The sequence below is a fragment of the Coptis chinensis genome, chromosome 7 (assembly GCF_015680905.1).
Source record: "Coptis chinensis isolate HL-2020 chromosome 7, ASM1568090v1, whole genome shotgun sequence".
Taxonomy (NCBI): Eukaryota; Viridiplantae; Streptophyta; class Magnoliopsida; order Ranunculales; family Ranunculaceae; genus Coptis; species Coptis chinensis.
Genome location: NC_141462.1, coordinates 34,752,432 through 34,771,532, shown reverse-complemented (window position 1 = coordinate 34,771,532; position 19,101 = coordinate 34,752,432). Strand labels below are relative to the sequence as shown.

Sequence of the window (19,101 nt, the reverse complement as noted above, 5' to 3'; positions counted from 1 at the left end):
TTCTGTCTTAAGAATAACGAAGTCGGCTGGGTAGTAAAAATCCTGAACTTTAACGAGAATATTTTCAACTACACCCTTGGGATTCTTAATAGAACAATCGGCTAACTGCAAAGTCATTTTGGTTGGTTTAAGTTCATTGAGACCTAGTTGTTTATATAAATAAAATGGGAGTAAGTTAACACTCGCCCCGAGGTTTAATAGTGCAGTTGTTATGAAGTTATCGCCTAAGGTGCATTGTACAGTTGGACAACCAGGGTCCTTGTACTTAACAATTCCGTTTTGTTTAGATAAAGAGGGATATTATTCAGTTAAAAAGGCTTCATAGGGTATGTTGGTTTTTCTCTTCGTGGTGCACAACACTTTTAGAAACTAGGCGTGTCCAGGTAGACTTTTTATAGCATCTAGAAAAGGTAGGTTTATAGTCAGATTTGTAAACACTTCCTTAATCTCATCAAAATTCTCGTCCTTTTTAGACACAACTAGTCTCTGGGGAAACGATGATTTTTCTCTATACTTAGCATATGGGTCAACATAAGTATTAACCTTGTTTTTATCTTTTGCCATTTTCCAACTAGGTTTCCATATTGGAACCTCTACAAGTGTAGGATCATCAACTTCTATTATGGGGTCTTGTTAGGTTTTCCCTTTTGGTTATGGTTTAACTGGTACTTCTACAGTTGTAGGGTCTTCAGTTTCTATGACAGTATTTGGTATGGTTTCATTCTTAGTTTGCGGGTGATCTTTAGGCATAGTCACTTGGTTATCAACTACCTTACCCGAACGAAGGGTAGTATCACCAGTAGGTCCCCTTGGTTTATATTACCATTACATTGAATACTGTTTACTTCGAAGACAGTGTTTGTTGACTTAGGGTTTGGCACTGCTTGACCTGGAAACACGCCTGTTGGGTTATTATTTTGGTTAGAAGACAGCTCAAGTACCTTTTGGCACATTGCTGCATCATATTATTTTGTTGTTGTTGGTTTTGTATCATGGTTAATAATCAGTCATCTTTTGATGGATTAGCCGGTTGTGCGATAATAGGAGGGGTGACTGGGACTAAGATTTGTTGAGTGTTTATGTTATGATTTTGATAGTACTGAGGTACATGCACTAAACTTCTATTCTGGTCACCTAAATCTCCCTGTCCTAGATGTTTGTTAAATTGGTGGAAGTCTGTAGTAGGCCTAACATTTTGATTATTAAAACCTGGAGGTGTAGCTTGTTGTTGTTGATTATAAATAATGTTTTGCCTCCATTGTATGTTAGGGTTGTTATTAAAAGTGCAGACATTGTCTGGCTGTGGTGGTGGATGTTCATAGACAAGAGGACAATAGAAGTCAGAATGCTCAGGACTAAAACAGAAATTACAACGAGGAGAGTTTATATTCATGACTAGAGTGGATTTCGCTTATTGTTTATGTACAGAGAGGGCATCTACCTTACGAGTGAGGGATTCAATTAAAGTTCTAAGTTCCGGGTCTTGTTTAACCTCAAACATACTGGCTGCCTTAGCTATAGAAGTAGAAGGGATGGAGCGGGAGTAATCGTTACCTCCCCAGTTGTTACTTTTCTTGGATTGATTATCTAAGAAGTTATATGCATATGTGGCTCATTTACTTAAGAAATTACCTCCGTTCATGATATCTAAAGTCTCTTTATGGTGTTGGGATAGGCCTTTGAAGAAAGCACGAACTAGTGTGTCTTTACCTAGATTATGATGGGGACATTCTACTAGAAGATTAGTGAAATGATTTCAAGCCTCAGAAAAAGATTCTTGAGGCTTTTGGCAAAAGAAGTGAATATTTTGTAGCATCTCATCAGTCTTCTGTGGTGCACTACACCATAATAGGATATTTGCAACACGCACCTTTTTTGCTTTGCAACGGTTATTTACCGTTAGTAAGTTGCCAACGTTATATAAGCGTTAGCAATGTTGTAAAGTGTTACTTTATTTTGGTGAATTTCTGGAATTAATTGCTAACGCTTGAAAATCGTTTGAGAAGTGTTACAAATCCAAAAAACCAAAACAGCATCGAAATTTCAAAAAGAGGGAAACAAAAAAGAAATTGCGCTCGGTATATAGAAAACCTCTCTTTCAACACTGCTATCGGTATATAGAATGACTATGCTATTGGAATTTTGATGTGGACTTCTCCAAACATTTGGGTAGATAACTCATTTAAAAAACAAAAGGTGCAAAACTAAAAAGAAACGCGTGAAACAAACAACTGAAATTACAAAATGTTATATGCAAACCTGCAAAACTTGATTGATTATCTGGTTAGTGGAAAAGCACTAGCCATTAGTGTTTGATCTGTGAAGCAAGACTACTGCTGCAGTGCTGCATAATGGTTGGTTTTTGATATGCATGAGATTTACACACCGAGTCACATTCATTATATGCTCTTAATAATCTTTTCTTGAACCACCAAAATCATTGATTTTGTGTTTGTGTGTGTGGGAGAGAGATTTTGTTCATTATTTCCTACAGATGTTTTAGGTTTACTCATATTTTGTTTGTTTCTCTTACAAATTGTCGTCGTGCCCCAGGTATGTAAATTTGTGTTGATCAATGATCATTGCCTACAATACTAGTAAACACCTCGATATAACAGCTCATGATTCACAAGTTAATCTACCCTTTTCTTTTTCCTTATTCTAGACAACTTACGTACCATCAAGCCATCTGCTCATTCGTTGTAGACTTGTAGAGATTTTATGAATGCTGCATAGCTAAAGATAAATCTTGGGAAATATACATTCTAATTTCACGAGGCATCATCTGTTCTATTTACTGATTTAGCTTCAATATATTCTTCTTCTTCTCCCTCTCTCGATCTCTAAACTTATTACAAGTTTACTCGGTATTTAAAGTATATTGGTGACAGAACATAGCCATATTAAATGTGGGATTATTTAGTGCATTCATAGTTTGCCCGTTATATTCATAAAATGCGAACTTCTTGAGATCCAAGATGAATCACTAGATTCCTAATTTCACTAGTAGTTCACTTCTTTTAGTTTACCTCCCCCCTCCCCGTTCGTTGTACTGCTTGTTTGATTCGGTATAGTGGAAGAAGTGTGTGCTTGCAATTCTGTTTCACTTATAGGTTTTGTTTTGATTTCGTATGTTGTACTGTTGCCACAACATTACTTGGAGAATGGAAAAGTTACCACATGAATTGTTGAAGGCTAGGATCACTTGTTCACTTTTCTGCTCATAATACTAGGGAGTTTGGAAAGACAGTGTCTACTAACTAGTTTCAGGTAAATTTTTATGTGCATTGATGTGTTTGTTTTGCTGATAACTTGCAATGAGTTTCCTATTTATAGCATTTTCCTATGGAAAAAGATTAGTTGTTAAGTGTCTATACTCTATATACATTGTTGTTTGAAGTAGCTTTGATTAAAGTTACGGTGTTGTGCACTGTTGTGGGATTCTTTGTTAGTTTAATGTGGATGGACGACTTTTCCTCATGAATTGACTATACCATAACAAGATATGTGATGAATGTGTTTGGGGGGTGGATGGACGACTTTTCCTCATGAATTAACTATACCATAACAAGATATGTGTTATTATTTTTTTATTTTTTGCGTGTGCGTGTGTCCCTGCTTGTGTGAGCACGATTACACTATTATCATGTAGTGGAAAAGAAAAGTAGAAAACGCAGTGGATTTCTCTGTGCTGAGTTTAGTGTTTGCAATTGAAAATAGCTATATAAAGAATGTGATTAATTTAATTATATGTCTTTGTTAGTTCTACAGAGAGGTACTAGAAGCTAGAGATTTGGAATATTAAGCATGGGCACATGTTCAAAGCCTTAATTCTTCTCTTGATGAGCACAACTTAGAGTCACATGTTAAAGCTGCAAATGAAGCTAAATACTATTAAGATCTTGTATGTTTCTTCCACACAATTAATTCCTTTTGAGCTTCCACTTATTGGGAAGTAATATATTGTGCATATTTGACTAAGTACGCAGGCACATAAGTTTTGTTTCATTCATAACTTGCACAGTTGCACTACTACATACATAGCTAGTCATGGAATGAATACTTTATATATATTACAGAGCAATGGAGCACATGACCCTCATTGTTCTTTATGACCCGCTATACTAACTCTACAAGGACGCGTGGCTCGACCACGTGTCAATGTCTTCACAATTTATCATTATTTGTTGACCTTTTAGGTTTGGTTTTCCCTATTGGTGAACTACTCGGTATCTGAGTTTGCATTGTGCTTAAGAAATATAAAACAGGTTAGACAAATCTTTCATACAACTCCTTCTTACCTTTTTTTTTATCTACAATTTCTCTGCCCCATTTATCTCCGTGTTTGAAACTAATGTCTTGATGACTAGATGCTTCTAGTTGGGTGTCACTACACCATAATAGGATATTTGCAACACACACCTATTTTGTTTTGCAACGCTTATTTACCGTTAGTAAGTTGCCAACGCTATATAAGCGTTAGCAATGTTGTAAAGCATTACTTTCTTTCCATGAATTTCCGGAATTAATTGCTAACGCTTGAAAATCGTTTGAAAAGTGTTACAAATCCAAAAAACCAAAACAACATCGAAATTTCGAAAAGAGGGAAACAAAAAAGAAATCGCCCTCGGTATGTAAAAATAGAAAACCTCTCTTTCTCTCTCACAGCCGCTAGGTTAGGGTTCCTCTTTCTCTCCTTCAACCCCTCCTCCTCTTCCCCAGAACAATCACTTCCTACCTTCTTCTTCCTTTTCTAATTCCCAACAAATGGATTGTGTTGAAACCAAAGCTTTGAAAACCAGTTTTTGGCTTGAGATGTCTGCTTTGAAAACAACAACAATGACCCAGCAAGTTTTCAATGAAGATTTATGGTGTGGAAATGGAACTAATGGTCTTCTAAACTTTTCAAATGAAGATGTTCAAGAGAAAGAGAAAGACTTTGTTGTTGAAGATGATGACGAAGAAGAAGAAGGGTATTCTTCTGTTTCTTCTCAAGAACACGACTTGAAAACTTGTTCTGATGGTCCTTCTATAAAGAATGAGTTTGGTTCCGTTCCAGAAAGCGAACTCATTGTTCCGGTAAGCAATTTTAAATAAAGAAACGGTTTTTGACTTGGCGAGTTTGTTTGTTTATCCTCATTTCTGAAGAAAAAACTTGTTTTTACACTAATTAATTAATATAAATTAATTTAAAGGGGGCAGGGCAGAGATATATTATTAGTGAATAGAATCAAAGACAGTTTTTTTTTTTCTTTCGTTATGGTAATCTTGCTTATATATGTCGCTGGTTTCAGTGGCACTGTAAGGGCGGTTCTTGCCAAGGAGAATACGAAACCAGTTGAGGTGATGGCTACCACTGAGGTTTCTGTAGTCCAAGGTTTGTGTCTTTTCTTTCTAAATATTCAGCTATATAGCCTTATGCTGACACTTTAGTTGTTTTAAGTCATTGTTTTAACTAACTGGATTGGCAGGACCAGAAGTATGCACTCCACAACCCCAGATGGTTAAACAGAAAGTTGATCCCCAACTCCTCACTGGTTTGAAGAAAACCCAAACAGCTAAAAAGATTGCTAGTTTGGTTAGAAATCCATCGACTCTAAAGCTGAAAAATCAATCCCAATGATCACAAGTTAAAAGTGAAAATTGGTCGATTACAAGAAGGTTAGCATTGTATAACCATGTTCATGTTCTTACTGAGTTTTATTTTATTTTTCAAATAAATGTACTCAATGAACTAATACTTCCTGTTAACTTTATAGTGCTATTACTGCAAAGAAAACCGTCACAGCTCCTGATTTTGCACAAGAAAATCAAGCAATTAAACGTAAGAAACTGGATGGAGGACAATCCAGACAAGTAACTACAATTTTCATGTCTAGTCTTGTTACATTTCTAAGTTGAGTTTATTTTGTTGTGTATTAATAATGGGTACATAAATTTGAATTTCAGATCCTAAATGTCAAGCCTCAAAATCTACTTCACAACAAATCAAGGTTGGGTTTAACCAGTGGTGCTACCAATATGTGTCCCTCTACTTACTAGTAAACCTCGTAAAGAGGATCGAAAGGTTTGCATTGGAATGACAACTTTGTACATATGTCAAATATCCACTTTTGTGGGGGTTACTAATTTGTATGAAATTCTCTTTCACTATTAAGCTTTATGTTCGGGAAGGAGCAGCACCAGCACCTTTCATTTCTATAACCAAAATGGTGAGGAAATTCGAGTCCAGTACAAGGGACAGTTCGATCTTGCATGTAATAATCGACTTCTAACTTTGTGTTTCCCGCTTAACTGTTTCATCCCGTCACTAGCATGTTCAACCTAATGTAAATTGTGTGGGTATTTCTGTACAGGTAAACGCCACTTCTAAGCCAAAACTCACATTGATGAGACCTAAGGAGCCTGACCTGGAAGCATCTCACTGTGCTCAGTATGTCAGGGTGAAAAGTTGTGCTGAGCTTGAGGAAGAGATGATGGCTAATATTCCAAAGTTTAAGGCCAGACCAGTTAACAAGAAGGTTTGTTAACTTTGACATGTTTTTTTATCTTCTGTGGTCTACTTTATAGTTTTCAGTTAAATTGATCTTTGTTGGTTACAGATGTTGGAAGCTTCAACATTGCCTGCATTGCCCAGAAGTACCCCTCAACTGCCAGAGTTTCAGGTAATCTAGTTTTCTATAGATCTTTAGGATAGGAATGAAAATATATGGCTAAGGCCATAAAGTAAATATATTCTGTTCAGGAGTTTCATTTGAAAACAACGGAGAGGGCAAACCAGAACGTCGAAACATCATCAATTGAATCATCTTACCGAGTTAGTTATTTTCATTCTAGATATCTAGTCAAAGTACCTCCAACTGTTTAACTCAATTCCTAATTCTCTGACACAATAACAATGGGTTCGAAAACAAAGTCCTTTGACAATGAGAAAGCCAGCCCTGGGTTCGTTTCTCTACACCACATTCTCACTTTTTTTATTTAGTGTTTATCTAACTCTTTGTATTATTCTTTTCAGGAAAATTTTCATTGGTGGTCTAGCTAAGGACACCACTTTAGGTAAAACATATTCTTTAATTTATTTGTTTTTATTATTTTAGTTTTATTATGTTATGTTTGAGGTTGAGTTGTGATGTTGTTGGTTAATTTTCAGCTACGTTTACAAACTACTTTGAAAAGTATGGAGGAATTACTGATTCTGTTATAATAAAAGATCAATACACGGGACACCCAAGGGGTTTTGGATTTATTACTTATGCTGATCCATCTGTTGTTGATATTGTCATTGAGGAAACTCATGTTATCAATGGAAAACAAGTATGTCTTTTCTTTCCTTTTTTTCCCCCAGTTATTGCAACATATTGACTTTCTTTGTTTGCCCAACTTTATTTTTTTTGTCTTGATAGTTAAAATTTTAATAAGAATCAATTAATAATATGTACCTAGTAACCCAAGCATCTTGCTCATTGTTCATATCATCCCACAGACCCATAAACCACTTGTATTTGAAAGCAAGAGTTGTGAAACAGGCACTGAAAAGACTAGACATAGGTGGCCCTCCCTCTCTAAAGCTCAATACACTAATAGCATAATCAGATAAAAACTCATGAAGTTAATATTTGATTGTGCTAGTGTGCTACCCTCCTCACTATCCTCAAATATCATCATCATCATCTCCAAATTGTAAAGTGTTGGGGCTGTTTTTAGTTTAAAGTTTGAACAAGTAGAATTGAAGGGGGTGAAACCCAGTGTTAGGAGAGTTGTAGAAATCATGGCAATAACCAAAGTTTTGGTTTATGTTGTTATAATTCATGTCCGTAGTGTATGACGCAAAGGTTGTATGTATTTAACTAGTCCTTCTCCCCACGGTAGACGTGGTGCTTTGCCTTCTGAAGGCGGCTCACCTTCTGATCTCCTCTTTCTTGCCGATTGTGGTTGTCTTTTCTTTTCTTTACTAGCTTAGTTTAGATCCTCTTTTCATCAAAACCATCATCAAAGAAGATGTTGAGGATCAAGAGAGTTCCTACTGTTGTTTCTAATTACCAGAAAGATTCAGAGGAAGCTCCTATTACCGGCTGTGGACGTAATTGTTTTCGCAATTGTTGTGTTCAAGGTATTATTCATAAATTTTTCATATTTCATGTTTAGGTACTAGTCAATTATTGATTGTGGCATGATATATGTTTGTTTGTTTTGACACTTTAGAATATTTACTTGTAGCATCTTTGATGTTTAGGTATTAGTCAATTCACTGATTTTGGCATAATTAGTCTTTTTTTTTCTTTTATTTTTTTTTTTTATGATGATTGGGATTAGTCAATTTGCTATAGTTGACATCCTTGAGGATCCTTTCATGTTTTCATAATAGTGACTTTTAAGGTTTATCACGTAAACTTATTATTAGCATGTGTGATAGTTGGGTGTTAGTCAACTTGCTCTATTTGACATGCCTTACGAATCTTTCATGTTTTGGTAGTCGTGAATTTACTATATTCGATAAACCTTAGCTTATTTTATCTTTGGGTATTTGTCACTTACCTGTTATATACGTGAGTTTGGCACGATAGATACATAATTCTAGTATCTTTGATGTGTAAGTGTTGTTGTTTTGCTCTACTTTAGCTTTCTTGATTTTTGGAATTTGGGTATTTCTCATTTTGATATATGTTTCTCTTGAACAGGGGCAAAACTCCCTTTGTATACATTTAAGAGGATGAAGAACAGAATGAACGAAAAGGAATCTATTGGCAAGATGAAAGAGTCTCTAGTTGCCTTTCTGGATTCCCTTCTTCTCGGAGAGGTAAAGGGGCTTCATAAAATTTGCACTATTAATATTCAAGATAAACCTTTAACTATAATCTAGCTAACATATAGTACTTGATTGCAGTGGGAAGATCTTGTGCAGAGAGGGCTCTTCCGCTACGATGCCACTGCTTGTGAGACTAAGGTTTGATCAGATTCCTTCCCATTTTTGTTTTTGTCGTAGATCCTTCATGGGAATTTTTTGTCGGGATGAGAAATGACCTCGGGGTGTCGAGAGATAAAAATGTGGACCATGCCATTGTTCTAAAATTGCTTTGCATTCTGTGCAGGTGATTCCTGGGGAATATGGTTTCATTGCCCAGTTGAACGAAGGTCGTCACCTTAAGAAGAGGCCTAATGAGTTTCAGGTTGATAAGGTCCTCCAACCGTTTGATGAGAACAAGTTCAATTTTACCAAGGTTGGTCAAGAGGAGGTGCTATTCCAATTTGAAGAGAGTGACACTGATGAAACTCAGTTCTTCCCAAGTGCTCCAATTGATACTGAAGATTCCCCAATGTTGTTGCTATTAATGTAAGCTTCCTTACAGTAAATAAGTGAAGTTTACTTTATATTTAACGTCAATAAGTTAAACGGTTACTCGCTCATGCAAGGTATGGGTGGAGTTCTTAAATAAGAACTCAATAAAAAATGATGGAAATAAAAGTAAAAATAAACCCAAGTTGTAGAAACAGGTAACTTGAAATTTTGCTTTCTGGAGAACTACAAACTACGGTAAGGAGCGACCTCTTCTCTGAGGTTCTTGAAATGTTATATATAAAAGCCTGCAATGCATCTTTTCCTTTCTGATGAACTCTTTGGATATGTATATTACATTTTGGTAATGTCTTGTGATTATCTTGGAGGATTCTTATTAAGCTTTATGTGAGATTGCGACAAGTGTTTGATCATGTTTAACTTAATTTCTCAGGTGAGTCCCATTGAATATGGACATGTACTTCTGATCCCTAAAATTCTCGAGCGCTTTCCTCAAAGGATTGGATCGTCGAGCTTCTTACTTGCTCAACATGGCTGCGTAAGCGAGGAAACCCATACTTTTGATTGGGTTAAAACAGCTTGGGCGCATTTGCAACAATCAATCACCTCCATTTCCAAGTTTGTATTTCTTGCTCTGGTCAATTTGTAAAAAAAATTGTAATCAGTTTGTAGTGGGAAGACTAATCTAGTCAATGACAACAGGCTTATTACTTGTCGGTTCCCTTCCCTATTGAGAAGGCTCCTACCCAAAAAATAACCATAAATGGTGGCGGGATGAAAATTTCTAAACTGCTAAATTATCCTGTCAGAGGTCTTGTCTTTGAGAGCGGGAATTCTATTGAAGATTTATCTATTGTTGTATCGGATTCGTCCATTTCCCTTCAAGAAAACAACATTCCTTACAATGTGCTCATTGCTGATTCTGGAAAAAGGATCTTCCTATTGCCCCAGGTAATGATTTTTCTATTGTTTGATCACAGAAAACCTAGTATCTTATTCTAGGATATAGGCCTATGTTTGGCTCAGTTTTAGTCATGCTTTTGGTAGATGGTGTGTCTGGTTCCCTTGTTTTATATTTTAGATACCTGATTTGATTTCCATTGCTTGCTTTCGATAGTGCCTATGCCACATGTAATAGATACCTAAACCATTACCCCTTCCTTTAGGTTTCTTATCACATTATAAACTATGCTGCTTGCAAATACAGCGTGCATTTCACCCTTTCTAGCTCTGGTCGCTTGATTAGATGATTCTAAAGCGCAATCACTTTTGGCCATGCCAGGATCAAGTTTTGACACTGTAAGCTTGGGTTTGTAGTCCGAAATTCCATAGTAAAGTAGAATTCGCAGTCCAAACTCCCACTGTAAAGTAGAGTTTGCACTTAATAGTTTTTCCTAATGTAAAATCAATCTTCACAGCGACTTTTTACTTTGTATGAAAGCATGTAAAATGACCCAAAACCTCCTTAATGTCGGTAAAGAGGCCGACGACGTGGTAATGCCTGTTTTCAAGTTACACGAGACGTTGTGAAATTGGCCAAACATGTTTCCTTTATTAAAAAAGAGGTTGCCCTGTCTATCATAATTTAATTAGTTGACTGGGAAATTGGTGAGCCTTCAGCCCAGTTTTCTTTTTAATTTAGTGAAGCCTTCTTGATTACAGTGGAAACTGATTTACAAGCTGGAGCTAAACACAGATATGAGGTAATATACTATAAGATTAAACAAAGTTTTGCTTTTAATTGTTGAAATATTATTGAAGTTATGATAACATTATATTTTGCTCCATTGCGCCAGCTTTTATGGGTAATTCTCATTGGATTGATTTTTGTGCTTATAATCCAGTATTTAGCTGTTAATCTTGGCGTATCCACTGGTAAGAAGCAAAATATTGTAGCCCTATCATCTACAATTGTAGGGTATTAACCGGTTCTAGACATTGCTGTTGAGAGATAAGTTCGTGCTTGATAATGTGAATCTTTCATGAATCTCCATTTGGGTTTTGATGCAGAGGTGAGAATCCCTAGTCCTTCTTTACTGTTAAGCTCAATCCACTATACCTTAGATTATCAGTATGTAGCTTTTGAATTGGTCTTGATCCCCTTATTGTCCGCTTCATGATCTTTTCTTGGTCGACTATTCTATCTTAATGCTAGGATCTCTTTTGGAGCATTTGTGGAAGTAAATGGGCGTAGGGTTTTCAACAATGCAAGCTGTTATCTCTTGTTTAGGATCCTAGTATGAAAACTTTTTTTATGGTGATAGTCTAACAATAAGTTTGTGAGGTTTAGAAAATCGCTCAAAGTTGTGAATGTATATGGTTGGATTAGTTTTGTACTTTATCAGTTTTTTTTTCCATGTATATTATGGTTTCTTTGTAAAATAGTATGAAAATGTATTGTGTACAGGATAAATTTAGCTTAAATAAGAATTTATGATTTATGTATATGGTGCAAGAGGGGGCATCTTTTTGTAGGTTTTGCTAGTCGCTACAAAATATGAGAAATTATTATTTTTTTTTATCGGCAACCCATCAGCAATGGTTCATAACCATTACAAACGACTTTTAAATTAATTTTTTTTTTAAATTAACTAACAATTTTGCAACGGTTAAGAACCGTTGGTAATATTTTTAACAAATTACCAACACTTAAAAAGCGTTGCAAAGGTTTTAAATTTGTGTACAAATTAGTTATAAAAAGCGTTACAAATCATTATTGCAACGGTTAATAACCGTTGGAAATTTCTGTTTGCAACGCTTATTAACCGTTGCAAAAATTTCCAACACTTTGCCCACGCCATATTTGCAACGCTTAAAAAGCATTGCGAAAATTATTAGCAACGCTTTTTTGCCGTTGCAAATAGCCTGTTATGGTGTAGTGTGTCATGGTTAGAGAATCCACATTATTTGCTCTATATATTATCATTGGACACAAGTGTTTGTTTGAAAATTTGAATTTCACTTGGTACAAAGTAGGTCGACCTGCTCTATACATTGTTATGTTCAGACCCCTCCTTTTTAGAGTTATGTTGGGTCCATGGCTTGCTAGTACATGTTGATGCAGGACAATATTTTTGGACAATTCTAGGTTTATAGAAGTGGTGCTTTTGTTTATATATAAAGTGTTTCAAAGCCTTTTAGAATAGCTAGATAGATCATTTTGTTGTCGTTCAATGTGTTGTTCAGTGTGTTGTGTAGGGTATCAATTTGATGGAGGGAAAAGCAAGAAGCAGACCAAAATAATTGCTCCCCAATCAAATGATCATGCTCACCTCAAGCTCATCGTCAAGGTAAAAGCTTAAAATTCCACCCTCTATTTTCTCATTTGTTCAACTTTTTACTTCCTTTAGGTGGATTTTCAAATATTTAATTAATTACATGAGTTTAATTAGTACTATTGTATTTCTAAGTTCATTATTTGTTTTGTGAATTTTTAGGAATTAGATGGACTTTGTGGAGCCGTACTAGGATTTATAGTGAGTGAAGACATCACCAATACTTGGTATTGCAATGATCCGAGATTGCTTGGAAAATCGTATTGAATATGTTACCCTTATTTGTGAATATGAATTTGTAACTCTTAGAAAATATTTTGAAGTTATATTGCATACATGGTTTAACGAATATCCTATTTTTTTCAGTCTTTTGATTGTGTTTGCTATTATTTACTTGTCAAATGGTATGAAAAGGCAATGGGGATTTTATCATGGAATTGAGATGTTTGTTTCAATATGGAAATGAGATGTTTGTTTCAATATAGAACAAGTAGTGTTATTTTTGCAGGTTAAGTGTGTCATAATAAAATGGGGCAGGTTTAGCTAGTTGCTACAAAATATGAGATTTTTTTTTTATTTGCAACCCATCAGCAACGGTTCATTACAGTTACAAATTTAAAAACGTTGCTAAAATTTTGTACGAAACAGGCATAAACAAGTGTTACAAATAATTTGCAACGCTTAAAAACCGTTGGAAAGTTTTTCTTGGAACGGTTAATAAGCGTTGGAAATTTCTGTTTGCAACGCTTATTAACCGTTGCAAAAATTTCCAACACTTTACCCACGCCATATTTGCAATGGTTTTTTGCCGTTACAAATAGCCTGTTATGGTGTAATGGTGGGTAGAATTGTTCCATAAATAATTCAACTAGTTTTTCCCATGTGTCGACAGAGTTTGGCTTTTGTGCTGTTAGCCAAGCTGCTGTTTTGTCAACTAGGGTGAAAGGAAACACCCTTAGCTTTATTTGTTCAGGTGTTACGTTAAGATGATGGAATGTAGTAACAACTTGTTATATCCTATGTAAGTGTTGATAGGGTTTCTCATGGTCTAACCCATGAAAAATAGGTAGTAAGTTAAAGATATTAGGGGGGATTCTAAAATCTCCCGTTGTATCTGCAAGAACGATGCAAGATTGTGGTGCATCATTCAATACTTTGTAAAAATCAGAGAGAGGTCTCTCTGTCTCTTGAGCCATTGCTACAGATGTGGTGTGTGAATTTCTAGATAGGCGTGTGGTATTGCGTTTACGGTAAACAAGTAAAGCAGGTTTATAGAACAAAGTTTGATAATTAAGCAGGTTATCTATGTATCAAAGGAGCGTCAACGTGTATGTCTAGTTGCTTAAAGTACATAAACAGCTAACTACAGGGGTAGGTTGTCATAGTAAAATTCAACCAAGCTCCACTGCAACAATGATGGTTTGTGGCTCATAATTGGAGGACTATATTGAAGAAAGAATATATATATATAAAAAACTAAAATACCTATTTTCAAGAACAATGTATACTTGTTTTAAAACACAAACTAAAAGTTAAACAATCAATGCAAAAAAACCTATTAAAAGAAAAAAGAAACACTTAGCTTGTGTTCTATACTGTTATTGCCTCTCAAACCATTCTGTTCGCCAGACCCTTTGTCATCTTTAGGTTGAGCAGTAGAAAACTTCAGAGCCGCTTTAAATGCATCAGCCACAACCTTTGCAGCATGAAGCTCATTGTCCTACAATAGTTTGAGGTAAAGGATATGAACCTAGATTATTTGTAGAGGCAAGCTTAACGCCATAACAAACACAAATGCAATCAACACAAAAAGGTCATACTCCTATAAAAATAAAAATCGGCACAGAACAAATGAAAATAAAAATATTTCTCTGCTTTTCTTGCTCTAATTCTTTTTTCTTCTAAATTTCACTGCTAATTCGATCCGTCTCAATCTACACAAAAAGTTACACACAACAACAACAACAACAGTTGTAATAGAATAAATGTCTTGACCGAACCTTCTTCCAAAATTCTACTTCCTTAGCACCCAAGAACTACTGCAGAACTCCAATTGCATTCTTCTGCCCACCTAAATTCAAAATCAATGGTTCAATAATATGTGGTAAAATAAATAAGAATAATGCTTACCTTCACGTCAAACTTGACCACATCCAATGAGCTCATTCCAGCACAATCATTTTCAATGAGATAGATTCGTCTAGAAAACAATGGCTATGATGGACAAAATTGTTAATCATGGCTTCATTAAAGCCAGGAAACCGCCTGCATTCATTTGGTAGTGCCCAATCTTTTTCCACACATGCTTCAGACTTTAGTTCTTGCAAAGCTTCAAGAAATTCCATAATTTCCACGAGGATGGGCTCGAGAATATCAAATCAACCACACAACACAATATATGAATCTATAAAATTACAATCATATAAGACTGTCCCCCGACATGTTTTTACTCCGTAAGCAGCACTTAAACCAATATATTGTCACATAAATACATAACAAAAAATATATTGAGCATATATGTTTTACTTTTACAGTTGCTTTCCTTAGGGACTGTGTGAAGCAGGTACTAAAATTTCTCTAAATCAGTAAAAGTCCCAACTAATACTTCAAGTGAGCTAAAGGAGTAGCGGTAGAAGGCTGAATAAAAAATTGGAGTTACACTATATGTGCATTTGATAGTGAACAAAACTAAGCATATGAAGTTGTGCATCTAATATTATGAAGTTGGTTTTGAGTTTCTTTGTTCCTCTAATATTAAACAAAATAAATGCCTATGAAATGAAAATTATGCTAAGGTCACTTGTAACAGGATTAGGGATTATAACGTTGTCTATCTTAAGATTCTTGAAACCAATTCTACAAAAATCCTCACTAAAAATATTTGTAAATTGTGTTTTGCATTGCGCTCTTTCTATTTCTTTAGTTATTTATCACTAAAAACCCTAACCCTTGGTTTGTTTTCCTAGCTCCTAAGCTTTAAGATAGGGGTGTGCACGGGTCGGTTCGGGTTGGGTTTGGGTTAAAACCGACCAACGAACGGACCTGCTCGGTTTTGGAAGAGGAGAAACTAATTCGAACCGTAGTGTGGCAAAAACCGATCCATAATCAAACCGATATTATGGATCAGTTGTGCCGATTTTTCAGTTTTCAACCAAATAAGAAAAAAGTCACTAATTTTAGACAAATTAAAAGAATAACTTAGACAAAAGTTGAACTTTTGGATCAGATCTATGAATAAGAGGGAATATCTATCCAATTTAAACATTATACTATATTGAGTCTACTCAAAATCCTCCACATTGACATTTCTCCTTCAAACCTTATCATTTTTACCAAAGATAAAAGTCATAAAACCAAATTGAAAAGAAAAATGATTGAGAGAGGTGGGGTGGGGTGGGGGAATAGTTTTTTTCATTGTTACAATAGAAAATAGATGTGAATAGTGTTGAGAGAGGAGATGGGTGAGTGAGAAAAGGTTGAAGGGTTGATGGTGAGAATTCTAGGTTTAGTTTTCTTTTATTTCAAAGATTAACTTCATTCTTGACATATAACGGTTGAGATTTAGTATAGCAAATTTTAAAGTTGGATCGGGTCGGTTAATTTCGGTTATCAAGAATCTAAACTGAGCACCGAACCGACCCTGTCGATTTTGCAATATTTCAAACCGATCCTAACCGGTCTTAAATGGATAACCGACTCATGTAGCACGGTTCGGGTCGGGTCGGTCAGTTTTGTCTAGCACATCGGATTTATGCACACCCCTACTTTAAGCCTCTTACTTCACATTAATTGATTTAATCCATTAGATTAGGAATTATTAGAGCTTCTAATAAGTGCATATACAGTTATACGAAATGCATGTTATAGATAAATTACCAATTGGTTATAGATAACCAAATTGTATACTATAACCAAATATCTCGAAATTTGTAGAAACGTGTTATAGATTCATAGTTCTTGATAAGCACCCAAAAGTGTATTATGAAACCCCATTGAGACATATAAATTTGGTTAATTATGTGTTTAATAATTATGAAATAAATATGTTTTCATACTTTTGTAGGTATTTGCAGTAAACATGGAAATATTGGTTAAACCTGCAATAAAGCACGAGGAACGACGTATATATGAATTCTTCCAAATCCGCCCAAAAGCATCAAACTTCCAAAGCTCCTACCTCTTGAACCAGGACTCCGAATGCAACAAGAGAGCTGCTCAGACAATCAGGGCGATGAACTCTACGCATAGGCGGGAAGTTGTAAAATTGCCCAAATACCGGACCTCCACTAGACTGCACATGGACACACTATGCGGGGCCACAAGATTGGATGAGTCATCAATCATGGAGCATGTCAAGACAAAAATAACAAATTATTGGTGCAAAGTTGACACCTTGCATGTAATAAATTAGATTAGGTGTTAATAGTGAAAAAAAAGGGGAAGGTGTCACTTTGTTTTAATGTGGTAGATAAAAATGAAGTAAATATGGTTTGATGTTTCACGTGGGAGGAAATGGGATTTCTCTCAAATGGAGAAGAAAATGGACAAGGGTGGGGGACACTCCATTTACTCCCTTGACTTCTTTTCCTTACATGGTATTATTTTAGTTCCTTAGTGAAAATTATTATTTAGTTTTTAGTTTTGTAAGAAAGCGCGCTTGTAATAGTTTTAATGGAGGAAACCTTAGTTTTCTTCTAGAAAATAAAAAGCAAGTGAGTTTAATTGGTTTTTCTTCTTCCTCTTTCTCTCTCTTTTGTTCTTCTAGTTTGTAATTTCTTGTCCCAAGGATCATGAGCTAACTTCCCTTTTGGGGAGTTAATCCAACTCATGTGAGGGAAAATATTTGTTGTTGGCTTGGTAGGTTGTTAGGAAGAACAATTAGACCTACATCCTATCCCAAAATGATAGTTGGTGTAGTGTCTAGTTAGGAATCAAAGCAATGAGCTTAGAGATAAGTCATTGCTTGGTTCCACTTGCTAGCATGTATGAGCTCTTTAATGAGCCATACATGTTAGGGATCAAGTTCTCTTCCATTAGGGCTTGTCTATGAGTCTAGGAAGAATCAAATAAACCTTTTCAAATCAACAACTAAATGTTAGTTTCACATGAGGAGGATTAGCTCTCCACCTTTTCTTTAGTAATTTGTATTTTTGTATTGATTGCATGATTTCAAGTCTTAATGATCTTCTTAATGTTTGTGTAGGAAAGAAACCTAACATTTGTAGTAAACTTACTCACTAGTTCCCTAAGAGTAACAACCAATTTGTAGTTGTCCTAGACTTTAGGTTAGTTCGAATCCTTATTCCAACTTCACGAAAACGAAGATCGTGAGTAAGGAACTTTGAGTTACTTTTATACCAAATTAGAGAATTCAATCTCTAACGTAGGAAAAGGCCAATATCAAAATGGCGCCGCTGCTATTCTAAAGCCATAGGACTGGTGCTACAGATCGAAAGTTGCATCAAGGGGGAACCCCCATTCTCTTCCTTCCTTTCCTTTTCGTTCGTTCTTACGTTTTTTGTCAAATTTCGTATTTTTGTCTCGCAATAGACTTGTAAGCTCACGGATTTTTGGCTGTACTTCCAGGTACCAAAAGTTAGGACTGGGAAAGTAAATTTCAGGCGATTATAAGAGTTCTGTAAAAATTTGAACTCATTGTGGATTGCTTGACACGCGTGCGCGGGTGTGAAGTCGCGTCCGCAGGTGTGACCCACATCCGCGGGTTTAATTGTTTGTTTGCTGCCATTGTTCAACCACCAACATCCACTGGTACACCCTGATCTTTATCCAGGCCTAACTATCTGGCCTTGTACCTGATAATTCGAATCTCTTTTGGGATTAATCGCGTCGATGGATTGAAACGTCTGTTTCAGTTCAAAGGCGGACTAGCGGGAAGCTACAGGTTCCAAATTTTCAGTGTTATTTTTATTTTTCATTTTTTCTGCATGAATGCTATGTATGTAGTATTAGGAAAAATTTATGGATTATTATTTACGTATTAGCCTAGAATTATGCATGAATCAAATTCGTACACCGGTAAATATTTATATACGTTTAACTGGGTATGAATTGCATATCAATGTCTATATACATATAAATGGTACTGTTTTGCATGGTTATATGTCTTTCTACGTATAAGTGTCTATTGTTGCATGTTTAGTATTTTCACGATAAGTACAAGGTATTGTTTAATAAGTCGATTTTGTCAAGAAAGAGGAGAACATTCCAACGAGGGTTAAAATCTGAGTTGGGTAAGTTGTTTCTAAACCCTACGGGGTGAAGATGCTCTCTATATGACACCCGCAATCTCAATGAGTATTGTTGAAATCAAATTATTATGCAATACAAGAGTCGTATTTTAGTTTCTGTATAATACCTTGCATGTTTAGTTTTGTCGTATTTATCTGCGTACGTATACTAGATTCGCATGCTCATATATTTAGATACGTATGAGTGATTCAAATTTGCTAGTTACTGTTGATATACGTCTACATAATATCGATTTACAAATTAGCATACATATACGTA

At 35.5% G+C, this 19,101-nt stretch overlaps 1 protein-coding gene and 1 pseudogene across 2 annotated transcripts; both read left to right on the top strand.

Moving 5' to 3' along the window:
- Positions 1–4,634: 4,634 nt before the first annotated feature.
- On the top strand, positions 4,635–6,733 carry LOC147487244 (uncharacterized). Its single transcript, XM_086573445.1, has 4 exons — positions 4,635–5,079; positions 6,159–6,257; positions 6,357–6,521; positions 6,603–6,733. The coding sequence occupies exons 1-4, from the start codon at positions 4,768–4,770 to the stop codon at positions 6,672–6,674; spliced, it is 648 nt and encodes a 215-aa protein (XP_086429571.1). The 5' UTR covers positions 4,635–4,767; the 3' UTR covers positions 6,675–6,733.
- A 140-nt stretch (positions 6,734–6,873) lies between these two features.
- On the top strand, positions 6,874–11,814 carry LOC147487243 (GDP-L-galactose phosphorylase 2-like; annotated as a pseudogene). Its single transcript, XR_015202689.1, has 12 exons — positions 6,874–6,945; positions 7,019–7,059; positions 7,154–7,317; positions 8,047–8,113; positions 8,682–8,800; positions 8,888–8,947; positions 9,093–9,334; positions 9,732–9,916; positions 10,001–10,249; positions 10,961–11,001; positions 11,095–11,310; positions 11,454–11,814. The product of XR_015202689.1 is annotated as a GDP-L-galactose phosphorylase 2-like (transcript).
- Positions 11,815–19,101: the final 7,287 nt, after the last annotated feature.

What these genes read in the sequence shown, in the direction of transcription:
- LOC147487244 (XM_086573445.1), top strand. Translation starts at nt 4,768, where the DNA reads ATGGATTGTGTTGAAACCAAAGCTTTGAAAACCAGTTTTTGGCTTGAG. An exon ending in AAAGCGAACTCATTGTTCCG is followed by an intron (nt 5,080 to 6,158) that starts GTAAGCAATTTT and finishes TTCACTATTAAG; the next exon opens with CTTTATGTTCGGGAAGGAGC. An exon ending in GGGACAGTTCGATCTTGCAT is followed by an intron (nt 6,258 to 6,356) that starts GTAATAATCGAC and finishes ATTTCTGTACAG; the next exon opens with GTAAACGCCACTTCTAAGCC.